Source organism: Mucor mucedo (genome assembly GCF_025094135.1).
Source record: "Mucor mucedo strain NRRL 3635 chromosome Unknown EV154scaffold_167, whole genome shotgun sequence".
NCBI lineage: Eukaryota > Fungi > Mucoromycota > Mucoromycetes > Mucorales > Mucoraceae > Mucor > Mucor mucedo.
The window spans coordinates 72,602-88,455 of NW_026252451.1; the positions used below are offsets into that span (position 1 = coordinate 72,602).

At 37.4% G+C, this 15,854-nt stretch overlaps 9 protein-coding genes across 9 annotated transcripts; 6 read left to right on the top strand and 3 right to left on the bottom strand.

Moving 5' to 3' along the window:
• Positions 1 to 335: 335 nt before the first annotated feature.
• On the bottom strand, positions 336 to 791 carry EV154DRAFT_401781 (uncharacterized protein; the record flags this gene model as incomplete). Its single annotated transcript, XM_051595294.1, has 1 exon — positions 336 to 791. A coding segment is annotated over one exon (456 nt), but the record flags the coding sequence as incomplete, so codon positions are not given.
• Positions 792 to 1,424: 633 nt separating this feature from the next.
• EV154DRAFT_430519 (uncharacterized protein) lies at positions 1,425 to 2,453 on the top strand (the record flags this gene model as incomplete). Its single annotated transcript, XM_051596545.1, has 2 exons — positions 1,425 to 1,832; positions 1,887 to 2,453. 2 exons carry the CDS (start codon positions 1,425 to 1,427, stop codon positions 2,451 to 2,453), a joined length of 975 nt encoding a protein of 324 aa, XP_051451897.1.
• A 305-nt stretch (positions 2,454 to 2,758) lies between these two features.
• EV154DRAFT_430541 (uncharacterized protein) lies at positions 2,759 to 4,148 on the top strand (the record flags this gene model as incomplete). The annotated part of the gene is made up of 3 exons (XM_051596546.1): positions 2,759 to 2,888; positions 2,965 to 3,320; positions 3,390 to 4,148. The coding sequence occupies 3 exons, from the start codon at positions 2,759 to 2,761 to the stop codon at positions 4,146 to 4,148; spliced, it is 1,245 nt and encodes a 414-aa protein (XP_051451898.1).
• A 671-nt stretch (positions 4,149 to 4,819) lies between these two features.
• On the top strand, positions 4,820 to 5,758 carry EV154DRAFT_430506 (uncharacterized protein; the record flags this gene model as incomplete). The annotated part of the gene is made up of 1 exon (XM_051596544.1): positions 4,820 to 5,758. A coding segment is annotated over one exon (939 nt), but the record flags the coding sequence as incomplete, so codon positions are not given.
• A 483-nt stretch (positions 5,759 to 6,241) lies between these two features.
• EV154DRAFT_430549 (peptidase family C50-domain-containing protein) lies at positions 6,242 to 7,784 on the top strand (the record flags this gene model as incomplete). Its single annotated transcript, XM_051596547.1, has 3 exons — positions 6,242 to 6,778; positions 6,832 to 7,095; positions 7,164 to 7,784. The coding sequence occupies 3 exons, from the start codon at positions 6,242 to 6,244 to the stop codon at positions 7,782 to 7,784; spliced, it is 1,422 nt and encodes a 473-aa protein (XP_051451900.1).
• Positions 7,785 to 8,077: 293 nt separating this feature from the next.
• EV154DRAFT_527546 (uncharacterized protein) lies at positions 8,078 to 9,571 on the bottom strand. The gene is made up of 6 exons (XM_051603497.1): positions 9,423 to 9,571; positions 9,300 to 9,357; positions 9,160 to 9,239; positions 9,072 to 9,095; positions 8,785 to 9,012; positions 8,078 to 8,734 (listed from the first exon to the last, which is right to left on the bottom strand). Exons 1-6 carry the CDS (start codon positions 9,475 to 9,477, stop codon positions 8,145 to 8,147), a joined length of 1,035 nt encoding a protein of 344 aa, XP_051451901.1. The 5' UTR covers positions 9,478 to 9,571; the 3' UTR covers positions 8,078 to 8,144.
• A 658-nt stretch (positions 9,572 to 10,229) lies between these two features.
• EV154DRAFT_487035 (uncharacterized protein) lies at positions 10,230 to 12,119 on the bottom strand (the record flags this gene model as incomplete). Its single annotated transcript, XM_051598925.1, has 5 exons — positions 10,230 to 10,317; positions 10,943 to 11,187; positions 11,249 to 11,449; positions 11,500 to 11,594; positions 12,083 to 12,119. The coding sequence occupies 5 exons, from the start codon at positions 12,117 to 12,119 to the stop codon at positions 10,230 to 10,232; spliced, it is 666 nt and encodes a 221-aa protein (XP_051451902.1).
• Positions 12,120 to 13,102: 983 nt separating this feature from the next.
• EV154DRAFT_86876 (uncharacterized protein) lies at positions 13,103 to 13,844 on the top strand. Its single transcript, XM_051607818.1, has 2 exons — positions 13,103 to 13,185; positions 13,238 to 13,844. Exon 2 carries the CDS (start codon positions 13,358 to 13,360, stop codon positions 13,721 to 13,723), a length of 366 nt encoding a protein of 121 aa, XP_051451903.1. The 5' UTR covers positions 13,103 to 13,185; positions 13,238 to 13,357; the 3' UTR covers positions 13,724 to 13,844.
• A 243-nt stretch (positions 13,845 to 14,087) lies between these two features.
• Positions 14,088 to 15,372, top strand: EV154DRAFT_540493 (uncharacterized protein; the record flags this gene model as incomplete). The annotated part of the gene is made up of 6 exons (XM_051604417.1): positions 14,088 to 14,138; positions 14,374 to 14,753; positions 14,814 to 14,963; positions 15,022 to 15,130; positions 15,211 to 15,272; positions 15,294 to 15,372. 6 exons carry the CDS (start codon positions 14,088 to 14,090, stop codon positions 15,370 to 15,372), a joined length of 831 nt encoding a protein of 276 aa, XP_051451904.1.
• Between the last annotated feature and the right edge of the window lie 482 nt (positions 15,373 to 15,854).

Consider the following 15,854-nt stretch of genomic DNA (forward strand, 5'->3'; position numbering starts at 1 on the left):
AATGATCATATCCCTACCATGCTATCATATAAAAGTCTGAGGTACGATGTAAAAATTGCACGGATAAGGGATTGAGTTCATATACATTGTGCTAATGGCCTAATATTATATGGAGTGTATCCCCTAAAAAATAATAAATGTTCACTCGTTTTTTAAAAGATATATCCTCAAATAACATTTGATCCATTGGCCATAATGATAGCCAATAATGTCCATAGCAGAAAACTACTTGTGGATGATACAAATTCACTGAATCCAAAATATTCATCTCGGACTCCTGATAAGATGTATCGCTTTTTTAAAAAAAAATGTAAGGAAGAAATCACTTAATCTTTGATGACTTGCTCAGAAGGTATATCTTCCAGGATACGTGTGACACCTTGTGGAACCCAATGTGATTTCGAAATTTTATAAGACTGAGTGAAGGGTATGTTTGTTAATAACCGTTGATATAATCTCGATTTCGTTCGTGTTGGAAAATTAAAAGGCCGCTTTACTTTCTTAACATGATCTACAAGTGAAATGTTTGTGATCGTAGCATAAGGTGAATCCATGAGTGTTTGATGGTTTCGGTTTAGTGTGGATCTTTTGGGTAACTTGATAATAGGATTTAAATGGGTCATGGTGTCAGTAGTCAGGTAAAAATCCCTTGTAGGTCCACCTGTCAGCAGTATGCCTGCATACAAAGCATGTCCCACGGTTGCACCTGCTTTTCTTTCTCTTTCGCAGATGATTTCAAATGGTAAAGGGAGTTGTACTCTGTCTAATAACATGGATCGATAATTCCACAATTCAAAGTGACTACTATCAATTTTACAACCGAGCGAGCTACGATCGATGCTAGCTCGATGCTAGCTCGAATCCAAAAAAAAAGTGGCGCATGCTCTGTGATATTTAGCCATATTTACTATAGTCGAATTAGGTTACACGATCATAATCCATATTATATTAATCTGTGGTTAATGCTATTGTTATTGCCAATAATAAGATGTCATTATATTACATGCAATAAAATGTATCACGGATACATTTGGATTTTTTTTTAAAAAAAAAAAAAAAAAAAAATAACCACCAATGCTACCTTGAAGAAAACATAGCTTTTCAACTTGTAATCAATTTCCTCATGCTTATCTTGTCTTTCTAGAAATAACATTTTTGTAACTGGCAAAATAATTAAATAAAAATGAATTCACAGATTGAAGCAAGGCCTTCAACTCATAAATTATATCAGAATATTCAGGTGCTAAAATGAGAAGGAAATTATTTACAACATACAGAAAACACTTGGGATTCATGTTAAAATATAAACACGGCTCACGGCAACACGTGACTGGCCCAACAATACAAAGCGGGTGGTGAGGACGTGTAGTGTTTAACGCGCCTTTTGATTTTCTTTTTTTTTCTTTATTTCTCTAAAAGACGTCATGGCAAACATTAAAGAACTATTATTACAATTGAAGGACCTCGCTCATTGTAATGACAATCTAGCCCTCACGATTCGACAGACCGTATTGGAACCGTTCCAGCTTGACTTGAGTAAAGTTGACGCAGTAAGGAAACCTCCACCTACACCCGCTCGATTCAAGCAAATGGCAACTCAATTAGCACCCTTTGCCATGCGCATTGTCAATCAAAATATTGAAAGTCTTGCAAGCTTAAAGGGAACAACCTCAAAATCAAAACAATACGTTATCACTGTCAATTGTCTGGTGGATACGTCTTTTTATGCTTTGTCTGCGCTGCGACATATGAACACACACACAACTTTGAAACCTTTAGACATCGAAAAAACTACATCAAATTTGATTGGAAAAATGGTGGATATTGGCGAGGTAAAGTCAATAAGCGACTTCATTACAATTAAAAAAATTAATTCTTATTGTTAGTATAACCGTGCACTGGATGAGTTAAGGAAATTTCGCTCTGTCTTGGCCAGTGTGGCCAAAGTTCAATTGGACTCAAAACTGACAGTTGACAACAAATCAAAGACAATTCCAAAGAAGCGAGTACTTGCGGAAACTCAAGATAATAACCAGTCCACTTATAAACGCTCATTTTCACCTGTGCCTGATTCGATGATTGGCAATCAATGGGAACAAGAAATGCTGTACAAATACCAAGACCTGTTTCAATTTCCGTACGACACTTCCATCAACGACCGCACTATGGTTTTATTAGTTCTGGCCTATCAGATGAATGCACTTCGTTGTTGGTGTGAAGTAGGAGATAATGCATTAGCAAAATACGTACCTTATTTCATGGAAAAATCTGGCAACTTTATCGATTGGAGTAAACACCTCTACAAAATTGATGCAGAGACCGCTAAAAAACAGCTGGACTCATTTCAACGACTGTTATACAAGGCTGCCAACAAGTATCCATTAACAGGTATTTTCAGAGGAAGAAATATTGATGCACACACACGCACTTACCCAGTTTATACACTCATATAGAAGCAGCAGCTTTTCATTGTTATAATTTACAGACAGTTGCTTTAAACACCATCAAACTATCAGGCACATCACCATTAAAACCTGTAATGGATCGAATGGTTCGTATCGGCATGACCTATGAAAAGGCTACCAGTCACACTAGCTATAACGAAGTACAAGAACGGTGTAAGCTCTTTTTGGAAGACTTGAATCCTGATGTCCATAATGAGATGGAGCTGGATTCATATTTTATCCTGTGTGAATATTATGCGTATGTCTCCCAGAAAACAAAGAGCCACCAGGGCTTGTTTTTTGCTTATAAATTTATGATACGTCCATTGGTGCAAATTATCTTGACCCCTAACAAGTGTTCGTTCTATCATGCTGCGTATGCTACGAATGCCAAGCTAGCACTTACCTCTTTACAAATGGACAAAATGGTTGCGGATGACACATGTAAGTATTTAGAAATGATACTAAAGTAAAGTTTAGCTAATGCCTTCTTTTTTTCTTTTTCTTTTTACTCTACAAGTTATGGATATTAATGGTGTCTTCGACGAAATTATTGCCTGTTTAAATGCTGTCTCTGCAACTTTGGATAAGTCACCTACTCAAAACGAACACACGGAGCGGGCTCTTTATAGTTTATGCAAGAGTATCGACGGATTTAGACAGAGCGCCAAATACCTTTATGAATTTGTCTCGAATAAAACGAAACAAGCACTTCAAGAAAATTGCAACAATCCATACAAAACTCCGCCTCGTCAAGGAGAACTCATTACACCGAGTGATTTCGGCCCATGGAACACCAACATGGCTCAATTAAACACGGTGCTTCAATTATGTAGTGATGTTTTACCGGCAAGTTTGATCCTTACAAAGAAAAAGGTAAACGAGCTTTTTTTTTTTTTTTAGTATCAACGCTCATTTGACTAACAGCAGAAAAAAAAATTGTAGCCCAATCCAGCAAACAAACGAACCGTTTCACTAACAGATGTCATGGTATCATTCATTGATATCATGGTACTATTAGCAAGAATGGGATTTAATATACTCGACGAAGACACCCATCATGTAGCTTACGGATATCTAACCACAGCTGAACGTAAATGTACAGAAGTAAATTTCCCAGAAGGATTTCGATGGTTGTCAGGTTCTTACTACAACTTGGGTGCTACCATGATTAAAACTGAGTTATACAAACCTGCTCTCTATCCACTTCGAAAGGCATGCACTCTCTTAAGAAAGGACACCGAGCGTATCACCTCAGTGGAAGGAAAATTACAACTCTGTAAGCGCTATGAAATTCTTGGTACATGCTGTCAAAAGAACGGAGATTATGAAGAAGCTATTGTCGCCTACCGATCTGCATTGAAGAGTATTCCCAAAAGCACATTTGAAAGATTTGTGAGTCGGGCAGATACCACCGCTATTTCTACCATCATCGAAACGGACCCATTTGTACCCAAATTAATCGATCGTTTCTTAAGATCCTCTATCATTGATCCGAATCAATCTGAAATTCGTTTCGCTAATGAGCTGATGGATCTTTCTGGCCTGACCGCTATACAACAAGCCCTTGTGTATGAATGTGAATTGAAAGTATGGAATTTCTTGGCTTTAAAAATGAATGTCACCAAATTTCAAATGGCTATCGTTGAAAACCTGCTCTTAATCTATAATGAGACCTTTTATCCTATTCGTAGGGCTAGGTAAATAATTGTCTGCAACTACACGTATGTCATACTCATATCACCTTTCCTTTTTTTGTTTCCTTTTTTTCTTTTAGGGTTCTCTTGAGCCATGTATGCATCGAAAGAGCACGTTTTACAAATAGTGAGCAAAGCACTCGCGAGGCCATGACATCCGCCCAAAATGCAATTCAACACCTTAATGTGACTAACTATGGAAAAGACACCGACTTATTAAATTACCGTTACCATTATCTAGCATTGGCTTCTTCGTGGGTCGCTATCTGTGGACGAGAACTCCAGGAAGAAGTATCCCACAATTTCGGAACCACACTTCAACAATGGGGTGTCTTACTTAATTCAATCACGCCGATTTATAACTCCGGTGGTTCTTCAAAGCATGACATCGAGCAAGTATATAAAAGCATAGATGACATGGAACAATTGTATGATCATGTTCGTATGTTGGCAGATCTCTTTGGTGTGACAGGCGAGAATGTGTATCAAATCAGAGCATTGCGTATTCTACTCAAGTTAAATAATCAACTACGCGATATCAATGTGGATCATGTATCAGACTCAATTATTTTGAGTTGTAAGATCGCTCGTATCTATACAGATTTGGGTTACAATGGAGAAGCGGCTGCCGAATTCAAAAATGCAAAAAACGCGATCCTTCACAAGCCTTGCAACAACATGTCTGAATTGGTATATGGTGTTACTTATTCAAACTATTTAGCCTGCATTGGACAGTACGAATCCTCCAAAAAAGCATTTGACGAAACAAAGACGGTTTGGGAGTATACACCAACTACCGATCCCAAAAATGCTTTGTTGACAGCAAGGGCGTATACTGAACGATGTATGCTTTTAGCGGATGCCTATGTAACAAGATCACTCATTTTAGCAAATACGGATACCCTCGATAGCGCCATTGATTGCTCAACGGCCGCGCTTCAACTCATCAACAAATGCATCAAGGTGACACAAAAGACCATTGTCGACCGTTCTGAAAAGAAGAAGGTGTCAACAGAATTGGAAAACCCCTTCGCGCCTACGCCACCACCACCGCCACCGCCATCTGAACAAGACAAGACTAAGGTTGTATTTAAAGAATCTCAGTGGACAATGGCTCAAAAACTTGGAAAGTGTCTAAACACATTGGCTTCATTGTATATGCGAAAAGGTTCTTGGAACGAAGTAAAATATTTTATCAAAGAAGGACCATTACTTGCTGAACAGGTGAATTCCAATGCTATATTTTTTTATTCATATTTGATCTCCAGTGAATTTCATCGACGATGTGGAAAATTAGATACTGCCACAGAGAATATTGAGCAAGCGGCAGCATATAAACCTACTGGTGATCATCATGCCTTGGATGAAATCTACCTACAACTCACAATGGCCAATTTGGGGGTTTCAAATGGATATTATAATGATGCTATTACCACATTCGGAAACATTAGAACTGAATTGGATAACCTCTGTGGAATAGACTATATCTCCAGCATTGAACAAACAGAGCATATTAGAGAACCAAATACTCGAGTTATGTTTGACGATGAAACCAAGAAATCTGAAAGGGGTGATTGTGCTCCATTAGAACTTATCAAAAGTGATGTCATGATCCAACTCTCTTTGGCACTTGCATCCAGAGGTGACACCAAAGAAGGTCTCTCATCATTGGAAAAATGGTATGAATCAGGACTTGAGACCCAAAATGAGACTGAATTCAACGCTGCTTTTGCACAAATTAAACTGCTGATGCTTCGAGAAGAACTCTCTACAAGACCCGATGCAAACGCTTTGCTTTACGAATCTGTGGCTTTACCAGAGATGAAGGTGGCCCGCAGGGAGAGAAGAGAAACAGCTGGATCTACCAAAAATGAACGCTTATTGATGCAAGATGATTTTACAAATTTAATGGGTCGCATGCTTTTAGCATATCATTCAGGCTACGCCAGGGAACGTCCTGTTCTCATTGAAGGTGTTTGTAAACAATCTGTATTCTCGACATTATTACAGTGTCAAATGTTAAGTACTGGCAATAATAGTGATGCACTCAATAGTTCTTACTATCTAGAAATGGCGAAAGGAGTATGCTTACGACGTGATATGCAAAACTGTCTCAAATTAAAAACAAAAAGATCCCAGCCACCAAATGATAAGAACTGGCCCTCAGATAGTAATCGAGCTCCCACCTTTTTTGAATTTGAGCTGGGATGGCTGGAAGCACATTTAAATACACTCACGACAATGTATACGGATGAGAAAGATTTGGAAATCACAGACTTTCAAGACAAATACATCAACATCATACCTAACAATTGGACCGTCTGTTCTTTAACATATGACCCGATCAATCAAGACTTGTATGCAGTACGTATGAGAACAGGTGAGACGCCATATGTTGTCAAGATTCCATTGAACCGTTGTAAGCATCGATCCAAATTTCATAGTGTCATCAAGTACGACGAGGCGCTATCTGAATTTCAAGATATTATTGCCGGAAGCGATGAAACCATCCAAAACAGCTCTAGCTGTAACGACCCTACTGAAGTAGAAGATTGGTGGAATGCGAGACGTGATTTAGATGATAGAATGAGGAATTTATTAAATTCAATTGAAAACCAATGGTTTAGTGGATTTAAGGTAAAAGCTATATGTCAGTTAGTATATAAAAAATTAATTCTTGTGTCAATCAGGGTATCTTGGGTGGACGTACTTTTGAATGCGTGAGTGAGTTACAAAATCTCCAGAAAACCTTGAGCGAATTTGCGTACAAAATGATGTATTCAGCCTCAAACAAGTTGAAGCAAGTAGAGTTGGATATAAACTTTTGTCGTATGATCGTTCGTTTAGGCCCTAAACCCAATCCAAGGGATTTAGAAGATTTGGCTTATTTTGTCTTGTCACGTTATGAAGCTCAAGATGCTGAATTGGATCACTCAAAACTGGATATGAAGAAGGTAAACTTAAAGATTATCACAACTTTTCTTTCTTTCTATTAGCAAGTAACTAATATATATGTATTTAGATGGCGGATCAAATGAAACTGTTGAACATACGTTATTATGACGCTTCTCGTAGAGCCGGGATTGATCCTAACAAGATCGTACCAAATGATCATGTCATTCTTATCTTGGATAAACACTTACAAATGTTCCCTGTTGAAAGTACACCAATCCTTTTCAAACAATCTGTTTCTCGATTACCGTGTCTTTCTTTTTTGAGAGACCGTATTCTTTATGCTCGAGCACATGCTACCAGAACTTCCGGTACAACTAACAAAAACAAAACAGAATGGAAAGATCTCTCTGTCTCAAAAAAGAGTGCATTTTACGTGTTAAATCCCAGTGGAGATCTAAAAGATACACAAAAGGTGTTTGAGCCTATCTTTAACAATATACCAGAATGGAGCGGTGTGACAGAAGCAATGCCTATGGAACTGCAATGCAGAGATGCCTTACAAAATCGTGATATATACATGTACTTCGGCCATAGTGCAGGTCAATCATTTATGCGCGGAACATCTGTAAGACAGCTACCCAAATGTGCTGTGTCTCTGTTAATGGGATGTAGTAGTGGTGTCTTGGAATCTAACGGTGAATTTGACCCTCATGGTTATGTATTGAATTATCTATTGGCAGGAAGGTAATGAAACCAATTTAAAAAATTCTTTGTATATATACTCACTACATAAATTTATAGTCCTGCAGTTGTAGCTAATCTCTGGGATGTGACAGATAGAAGTATTGATCGTTTAACCAAATTCATGCTTCATTCTTGGGGCCTAACAAAAAATTCAAATTCCGAGAAAACCTCACTTGTTCAAGCGCTTACAAAATCCCGATCTCAAGGCAAATTAGTATATTTGATAGGTAAATGGTGATGAGGGGAGATTTTTATGGTATTGTTACTAATATTAAATGAATAGGTGCTGCTACGGTTGTATATGGTATACCCGTATATATTGATTAAACTTTATTTTCCTTTTTTTTCAAATAAAAGTGATTAACTACCAATGTGTAGAAGGCCTATACGGCTGAGGGGGTAATTGGGGAGTGGCAGGCGTTGGGTTCATGGAAGTGGGTGGCGGGGGAACAAAGTAACCTTGTCTTCCTGGTTGTTGTTGTTTTTGAAGCTGAGGCTGTTGTTGCTGAAACTGTGGCTGTGTTTGTTGGAGTTGTGGCTGCTGTTGATGCTGTTGATGTTGTGGTTGCTCCTGCTGCTGATGATGTAATCTTGGGTCATAATTTATATTGCTAGATTGAGGGGGTGCAGGAGGATAATTGGGGACAGAATACTGTTGTTTCTGGGGAAGATATGAGGATGACTGAGTGTTAGGTTGAGGGGCACTTTGGGGATTTTGTTGCAGAGAAATTGGTCTTTGCTGCTGTTGGGGAGCCCCGATAGGTAATTGGTTTTGGATATATTGAATATTGGAAGGCTGCTGTTGTAACTGAGGAGCCGGTTTGACTTGAACTTGAGAGGTGGGAGGAGGTGGATAATATGGAACTTGCGACGACGAAATAACGGGGGTTGACTTCTCTGTCATTGGCGATTTTTTATCCTCTTCGTTTTTTTCAGTTGCATTTAAAAATTCAGCTAAAATTAAAGTTTTAGAAAAAAGTTGGGAATAAGGAGTTATCATGTACCTAATTCCGATGGCGTAAGTCGACGAGTTATTTTGGATTCCTCGCTCTTCTCAGCTACTTTACTAGGCTCTGGCTCTTTAGATAATTGAATCAATTCGTTTAGACTGTCGCGAATCTCGATCAGAGAGACTTGCAACGAAGAAGACGATTGAGATGTTCCTGCCTTGTCAAAAACTGTAATTTTAAGTAGACTGCTGATTGAGATAGCATGGCTAATATCGATATCATCTATTTGAATTAAAATATATCAGTAGGACAGCGTAAGTAATCATTTATCATTGCTTTACCCAACAAGCTAATCATATCTCCCTCTGGTCCAAATATAATAGATATTAAAAATCATGCAAGTTTTTTTATATTTTAGTTTCGTCTTACCATTGTCCATATACTTTAAAACTATGTTCTCGGGTTTGGATATCTCTGTCTTAAATACCCGATACATCATCAGACACAACCTATGCAGACAGAATTGAGATGCAATTCTAGATGTGGGGAGGTAAATCAATAGCACTTACTCATCATAATTTGGTACCTGGTTAATGGGAATTCGACGGATGTCATTACCAAAACGGCCTAATTTGAAGTGATAATAGTTAGGTGGAATGAGATATTCACGTTTCTGCTTAGAGAGAACTTACACTTAATAATAATGTCACCCGTAACTATTTTACGAAGATTGGCATAATCAGTCATTTTTAATGTAACAGGAAACTGAAAAAAATAGAAGACCAGGGAAAAACACAAAAATTTAAACTTGGACAACAAAATTCAGCCACTTGACTGAACTTTATGCAGATATGATGATATACAGCAAAAAAATACACAACACAAAACACATTCATCAATTATTCAGTGATCATGCAAGTAGTATTGAAACGATTATAGTTATAATACATAAGCATTATCTAAATTGCTATGACGCCAGTATAATCCATGGAATTTTTAAGGTTAATTAAGAGCAATGGAAAGTTACTGTTTGAATACACATAAAGTTTTAACAAAGAGACAATCATAATCGTTTCGGAAAGAACAATCAAAAATTGAATTCGTGCTTGTACCCTTTTAAAGTTGCTTACTCCTGGCACTACAAGGTAGATTTACTTTGGAGCGATGCACGTATTAAGAATAGGGCGAAATATACGTTTAAATAATTACTGCTGCTGATAATGTGCGATCGAGTCTTTTTTAAAGTTACCATTAAATTGAAAAAGCTGCTCATAAGATGACCATTCGAAAATTTCTACAAACGCAATCATGGGATGATTTATGCAATCTGCAATTTTCCTGGTGCTCCTTTCTTTTTCTGGCAAATCAAAAATGGGTTAAAACCAAATATCGTATTTCTGTTTTTATTATATTTTCCACTACAAAGAGCTTTCTTTCGCATCGAATAAATTTTATAACTGATTTCAAACTGAATAATTTCCAAGCAAACGTTATCACACTCAATCGTTAAGGATGACTACGCTGAGGCGCAATGAATCTGCTATCTCTGTTATTGACGCTAGCTTGTTGAGAGTATGACTCCAATTTCTGTAAGCCCCGTTTAGTAGTTCATGTTTTGCATTGGGAACAAAATTAAAAATAAACCAAAAGTGATACTGTTAGAACTTGGATACCACTTTATTATGGACGAAAAAATATATTTAAAAAACGTGTTATAAAAAAATGTATTCAATAATGTATCCCTGGTCTATGAGAAAAACTATGGATACTTATATAAAGAACTGGGATAGTTCTAGGGAGAATATTAAGCGCCTTATTGGATCATGATGTAATAATCTGGTGATAGTAAATAATCAACATGGCTTTAAATTTAGCCCTTCCATACTGAGCATATAAATATTAGTCAGAGGGATCGACAGTTATAACATCAAATGACAAGAGTTATATTTGTGCTCAGGATCTATTAATATTCTAGTCCAGGCCCATTCGATTGTATTGTTTTTTGCAGAATAAATATTTACTCGTCATAGGGTTGTGCCCTGTGTACAGACTTCAACGGTAGGATGAGAACAAGCGGGGTAATGTGTGATTCATGATTAACTTTTATATTTATTATCCATCCTTAATGTGATGTGACAATTAACTTTATTATTATATCTATAATTTCCTCAACAGTTCCCCAAACCTTGTGCCATTGCCAATGTTGTTATACTCGGGAGGTGAGGTAGGAAAGGCAGCCACGATTGAGTCCAATTGTTCGCCATTTAGTGAGTAACTTTTCTTATTGGCAGAGATGTCTGTTAGATCTAAAATATTATTCATAACTGATGTTATGCGATATTTAGATTCATAATCATAGCTGTGGTACAGATAGGTTTTGTTTGCAGCGTTTGTCTTCAAAAAAGACATTAGACTAACATCCAGCCCGGGAATAGTGATATTGTCAGTTTCAACAATCTACAAATAGACTGTCGATGAATATGGTTATTATTGCAGTACAGCGTTTATTCCACCTTACATTGATCTTTGGTCTTGAATTGGAGGCATTGCTGTTGTCTTCTTTGGCCTTTCTTGAAGCCTTGCGTCTTTGGGGCGATTCAAAGTCTGAGGGAAGTGACAGGACAAACCTAGGAGCTTCTGGGGCCAACAGGCTTTGAATGACATTAGTTCGGAATAAATTATTATTCCAAAAGTTTGTCGAGGTGGTGGTAGAAAGCGCCTACATTTTACTAAATAAATAGAACAAGACACCTGGTTGGATTAACTTACTAAATAGCCAGATTTTATTGTTTTAATGGCCCACTCCGAACACTCTTTGACTTCACTTGAGCTAAGTAGTTGGACGGTTTCTCCATATTCATTTTCTGCAATATCCCGTTGATTGGGTAAATAATTTCGGAAATGTCTAGAACTCCGTATTTTTTTCAAACGTATTTTTTTTATACCACTTACAGTAATTCTGGTAAGAAGACCAGCAGGCCAGTATGCTGAAACCTATTTACAGTCTAATCCAAGCCATTCACGGCCTATGAGTTCAAAAACTCAAAAACCCTGCCTGAGAGGTCGCCCTCCTATAGCAAAGACTAGCCGCAGCCGCAATATCACAATATAAATCTTTTTCAATTTAGTGTCTTTTCAAAGAAACAAGAGTCACTACTAAACAAACCTTTTTACTTTATCCGCTACTTTCATTTACGATAGAAAGAAAAATATGTTAAGGGAAAAGAAAACGGGATGAAAAAAGTGTGTGAACCAGATTTATTTATAGGCTGATAAACAAGCTTATGTCAGGATGATTTGATTGATTGTTTCATCATTTATAATGTTTACACCTTTACTTGACACTAAATACCATCCAGATGATTTCGAAACTTTTGTCCACACCACATTATTTGCATCACTTACATAGGGCGTTAAAATAAAACAATTTGATTATTTGCTTAACAAAGTTATTTACGTGAATGAAGAATGAAGAGTTTCATGTAGGAGGCTATCATGTGTCACATGCTTTTCACTTTGTCCGTGACCCGGTGTCCCCAACACCTAGAACGTTCTAGAGCCTCATACTAAGTCTTAAAACTACCATTGTACGAAACGTTCTGGGCTCTTCCAAGACAGTCCATATTATGAGTCACCATCTAAGATTAATCAATGTTTCAGCTGCGGGGATTCATGTTATTTTATAAATATAAATATATCACCTTTTTTCACCTTCTTCATTCCATGTCGGTTATCCTTTATTTCTCCCCTTTATTGTATAATCTATTTTGTTGGTGTATACTTTATAAACTATTCAATCATATCGACTCCCAATTGCATGCTCTTTCGTTTATGGAAAGGAAGGCTTTGTATTTGTTGTGAAAATAAAAGTCATTTTCGCCTGCTTAAATCCCCTTCGTTTTACCACTAGTAAGTATCTTATGATATTATTATTATAATATAAGCCAGGCCGCATTTCTGACAAAGGCTCTAATAGACATGGTCAAGCAATCAAAAAGGCGGATGATTATACCATAATAATGAGAGCCCCTTGATATCGACCAACGGGGCTGAAGTTGTTGTTGCTATAAGCAAGCAATCTCGTCAGCACTGGTGACACAGGAAAATTATGAAAACAGCAATTTGTAAGTTGCCTTAAGTTTTCATAGGGTCCAGCTCTTTACAGTCTGATCGCAGCTATTTACAGTGGTAAGTCCTAGAAGCTCATACAAATCCTTTGAAGATAATGACGTTTATAATTTAATGTCTTTGTCTGCTAAGGCTTTGGAAGATAGTGCGCCTCAATTACTGACAGTATCAATTGAAGTAATAATAGATTTCAGCGATATCAAATTTCATATGACAAACGCTGATTTCTTCCTGTATAGGGCATACAGTGAAAGATTGGCGGAGGTTCTCAACAACCACGGTCAAATAAATGTCCATCCTAAATTTACTGTATTCAATAGTAAATCCGTATGTATTAATATCGTATGGCAAGCTCATGGGTATCTCATCATTCTTACAGTTAGGTAAAAGACGAGCCGACGCAATTTATGATGGTAATCGTGCCTTGGTATGTATTTATGTCATTAATAGTTAAAATATATACTCACTTTCCAGTCTTATGTAGAGTCCTAAACCTCGTATGATTATACCCGTAAAAAACGTATTCATATGGCTATTTTTAATATTCGTTTCATTTTTATGTAGGCTGAATTTGAAGTGGCTGAGGGCTTCAACCGTTACCAGATGTCAATGCCATCAGTACACGCTGAGCACCCTTAAGCACCTGTCCAAAGGGAAGCACCTGTCGAAAGGGAAGCATCTGTCCAAAGTCAAGCACCTGTCCAAAGTCAGGCACCTGTCGAAAGGGAAGCATCTGTCCAAAGTCAAGCTTCTATCCAAAGTCAAGCTTCTGTCCAAAGTCAAGCTTCTATCCAAAGTCAAGCTTCTATCCAAAGTCAGGCTTCTGTCCAAAGTCAAGCTTCTGTCCAAAGTCCAGATGATGTAAATAATCAAAGATTGGCGGATGTTCTAAATAACCACGGCCAAATAAATGTGCATCCCAAATTTGCTGTATTTAACAGTAAATCAGTATGTATTAATAGTATATGGCAAGTTCATAGGTATCTCATCATTCTTACAGTTAGGTAAAAGACGAGCCGATGAAATTGATGATGACAATTGTGCCTTGGTATGTATTTATGTCATTAATAGTTTAAATATATACTCACTTTCCAGTCTTATGTAGAACACCGAAGCTCGTAGAACCATACCTGTAAGCTAAAAAACGTATTCATATGACTATTTTTAATATTAGTTTCATTCTTATGTAGGCCGAATTTGAAGTGGCTGAGGGATCCAACCGTTACCAGATGTCAATGCCATCAGTACACGCTGAGCAATGTAAAAAAGAAAGATCCAAAGTGAAAATACGGTGGTGAGCTCTTTGTGCAGGTATCGATGAAGCTCCGGGTGTCGACCAGGCTCTGGGTGTAGGTGAAGCTCTCGTTGTTGGTGCAGCTTTCGGTGTTGGTGCAGCTCTCGGTGTTGGTGTACCTGTCTTTGGTGGTATTGGTAAAGCTCTGTGTAGTGGAATGGGTGAAGCTCTGTGTGGTGGAATTGGTGAAAAACTCGGTGTTGGCGGTATTGGTGGTGAAGCCCACCAAATTATTTCATTTTGGTACTTCATTTTCAAAAAGCAACACGATATCAAGCGCACAGTACCATCAGTATGAACAGGATCAAGGTAGCAACAAGTCTCTTAATTCACTCAAGCTGCTAGACCATTTAGTCTATTTGCTGGAAGAAATACCATTTGATAAGTTTAATTCTACACTCTGGATGACACATGTTGACAATCTGGATAAAAGGTCGCAGACGTTTTTGGATGTCGCAAGATACACGCTCTGCTCCTTCCATCTGATAACGAAGACAATACCTGAACATGCAAACAACTATGAAAGAACGTACTTCATTGAGAACGTTATTCCATCCATGCTGTCTTTGGCCAAGAATACAGGCTTTATTGAATTCAAGTGGTATGGTAGAAAAAAAAAATATAGAAAAAAGAAAATTTAACCTATATCTATCTATTGCAGGTGTGAGACTGAGTTTCGCTCAACTAAGACCATGAATATGGCAGAGTATGATTACGATCTCCGTGCTGCTCCCCCCAGCAAATATATTGATGCTTTGGGAATTATGTCCACACAAAACAACATGGAGTTAATTGTCATTGAATCATCAAGGTAAAGTACATTCAAATAAGATAAAATACAATAAAAATTTACTCTTGTGGTTATATAGTGGCCGATTGAAGGAGCATACAACTCATACGATTGAAGATTCGCTGAAGATTCTGGAATGTGGTGTTGCCACTTTGAAGAAAGAGGCCATGCATTATAAGAACGCTTCTGTATCTACCCAACCCTTAGAGCCAATCCTTATCCCGAAGTTACGGATCTATTTTGCCGACTTCCCTTATCTACGTTCAAGAGGATCAAGGTTTTTTCGGTACAAGTAATCAAGACCCAGGTCACATTACTAGAATTATCATTGTACGACGAATAACACTGGAGCTTTGTGGAGAAACAATTAGCAAAGCTTCCCACCAACTGGAATGACAGACTGCAAATCGTACAGTATCTAGAACTGTAGGCGACATTGTTTGTATGTAATCAATAATATGAAGGTCATCTATATTATAATCATGTTAACCGTTTGTCTTTGGGACGGTATTTTAGATACCCAACTGGTCCAAAAGGATCTTGTCAAAGAGAATCTTGGTCTTGTGATGACGGATGGCCCTACAATAGGCTCCATTACGTTTAGCTCTTGTTTTGTACACGTACACAAACAGACATTGCATTTCGTTTATTTTTACAACGAAACATCAATAAAAATAAATGGCACACACTCCGAAAATAATGGCACACTTTTTTTTTCCCATTTGGCACACATTAATTTTTTGATTGGCTCAGAAATTTTTATTAGTTTAGCACATAATTTTTTTATTGATGGTGTCGTATTTGGGTACGATTCACTTAAGAATAATTAAGCAAATCGTTTAAATAAATAAACTATGAAATTAAAACAACCTTTGATGTTGTATATCAGCATACGCTTGTATACTGCTATAC

What these genes read in the sequence shown, in the direction of transcription:
- EV154DRAFT_86876 (XM_051607818.1), top strand. Translation starts at nt 13,358, where the DNA reads ATGATTATACCCGTAAAAAACGTATTCATATGGCTATTTTTAATATTC.
- EV154DRAFT_527546 (XM_051603497.1), bottom strand. Translation starts at nt 9,477, where the DNA reads ATGACTGATTATGCCAATCTTCGTAAAATAGTTACGGGTGACATTATT. An exon ending in AGATATGATTAGCTTGTTGG is followed by an intron (nt 9,013 to 9,071) that starts GTAAAGCAATGA and finishes TAATTCAAATAG; the next exon opens with ATGATATCGATATTAGCCAT. An exon ending in ACTTACGCCATCGGAATTAG is followed by an intron (nt 8,735 to 8,784) that starts GTACATGATAAC and finishes CTTTAATTTTAG; the next exon opens with CTGAATTTTTAAATGCAACT.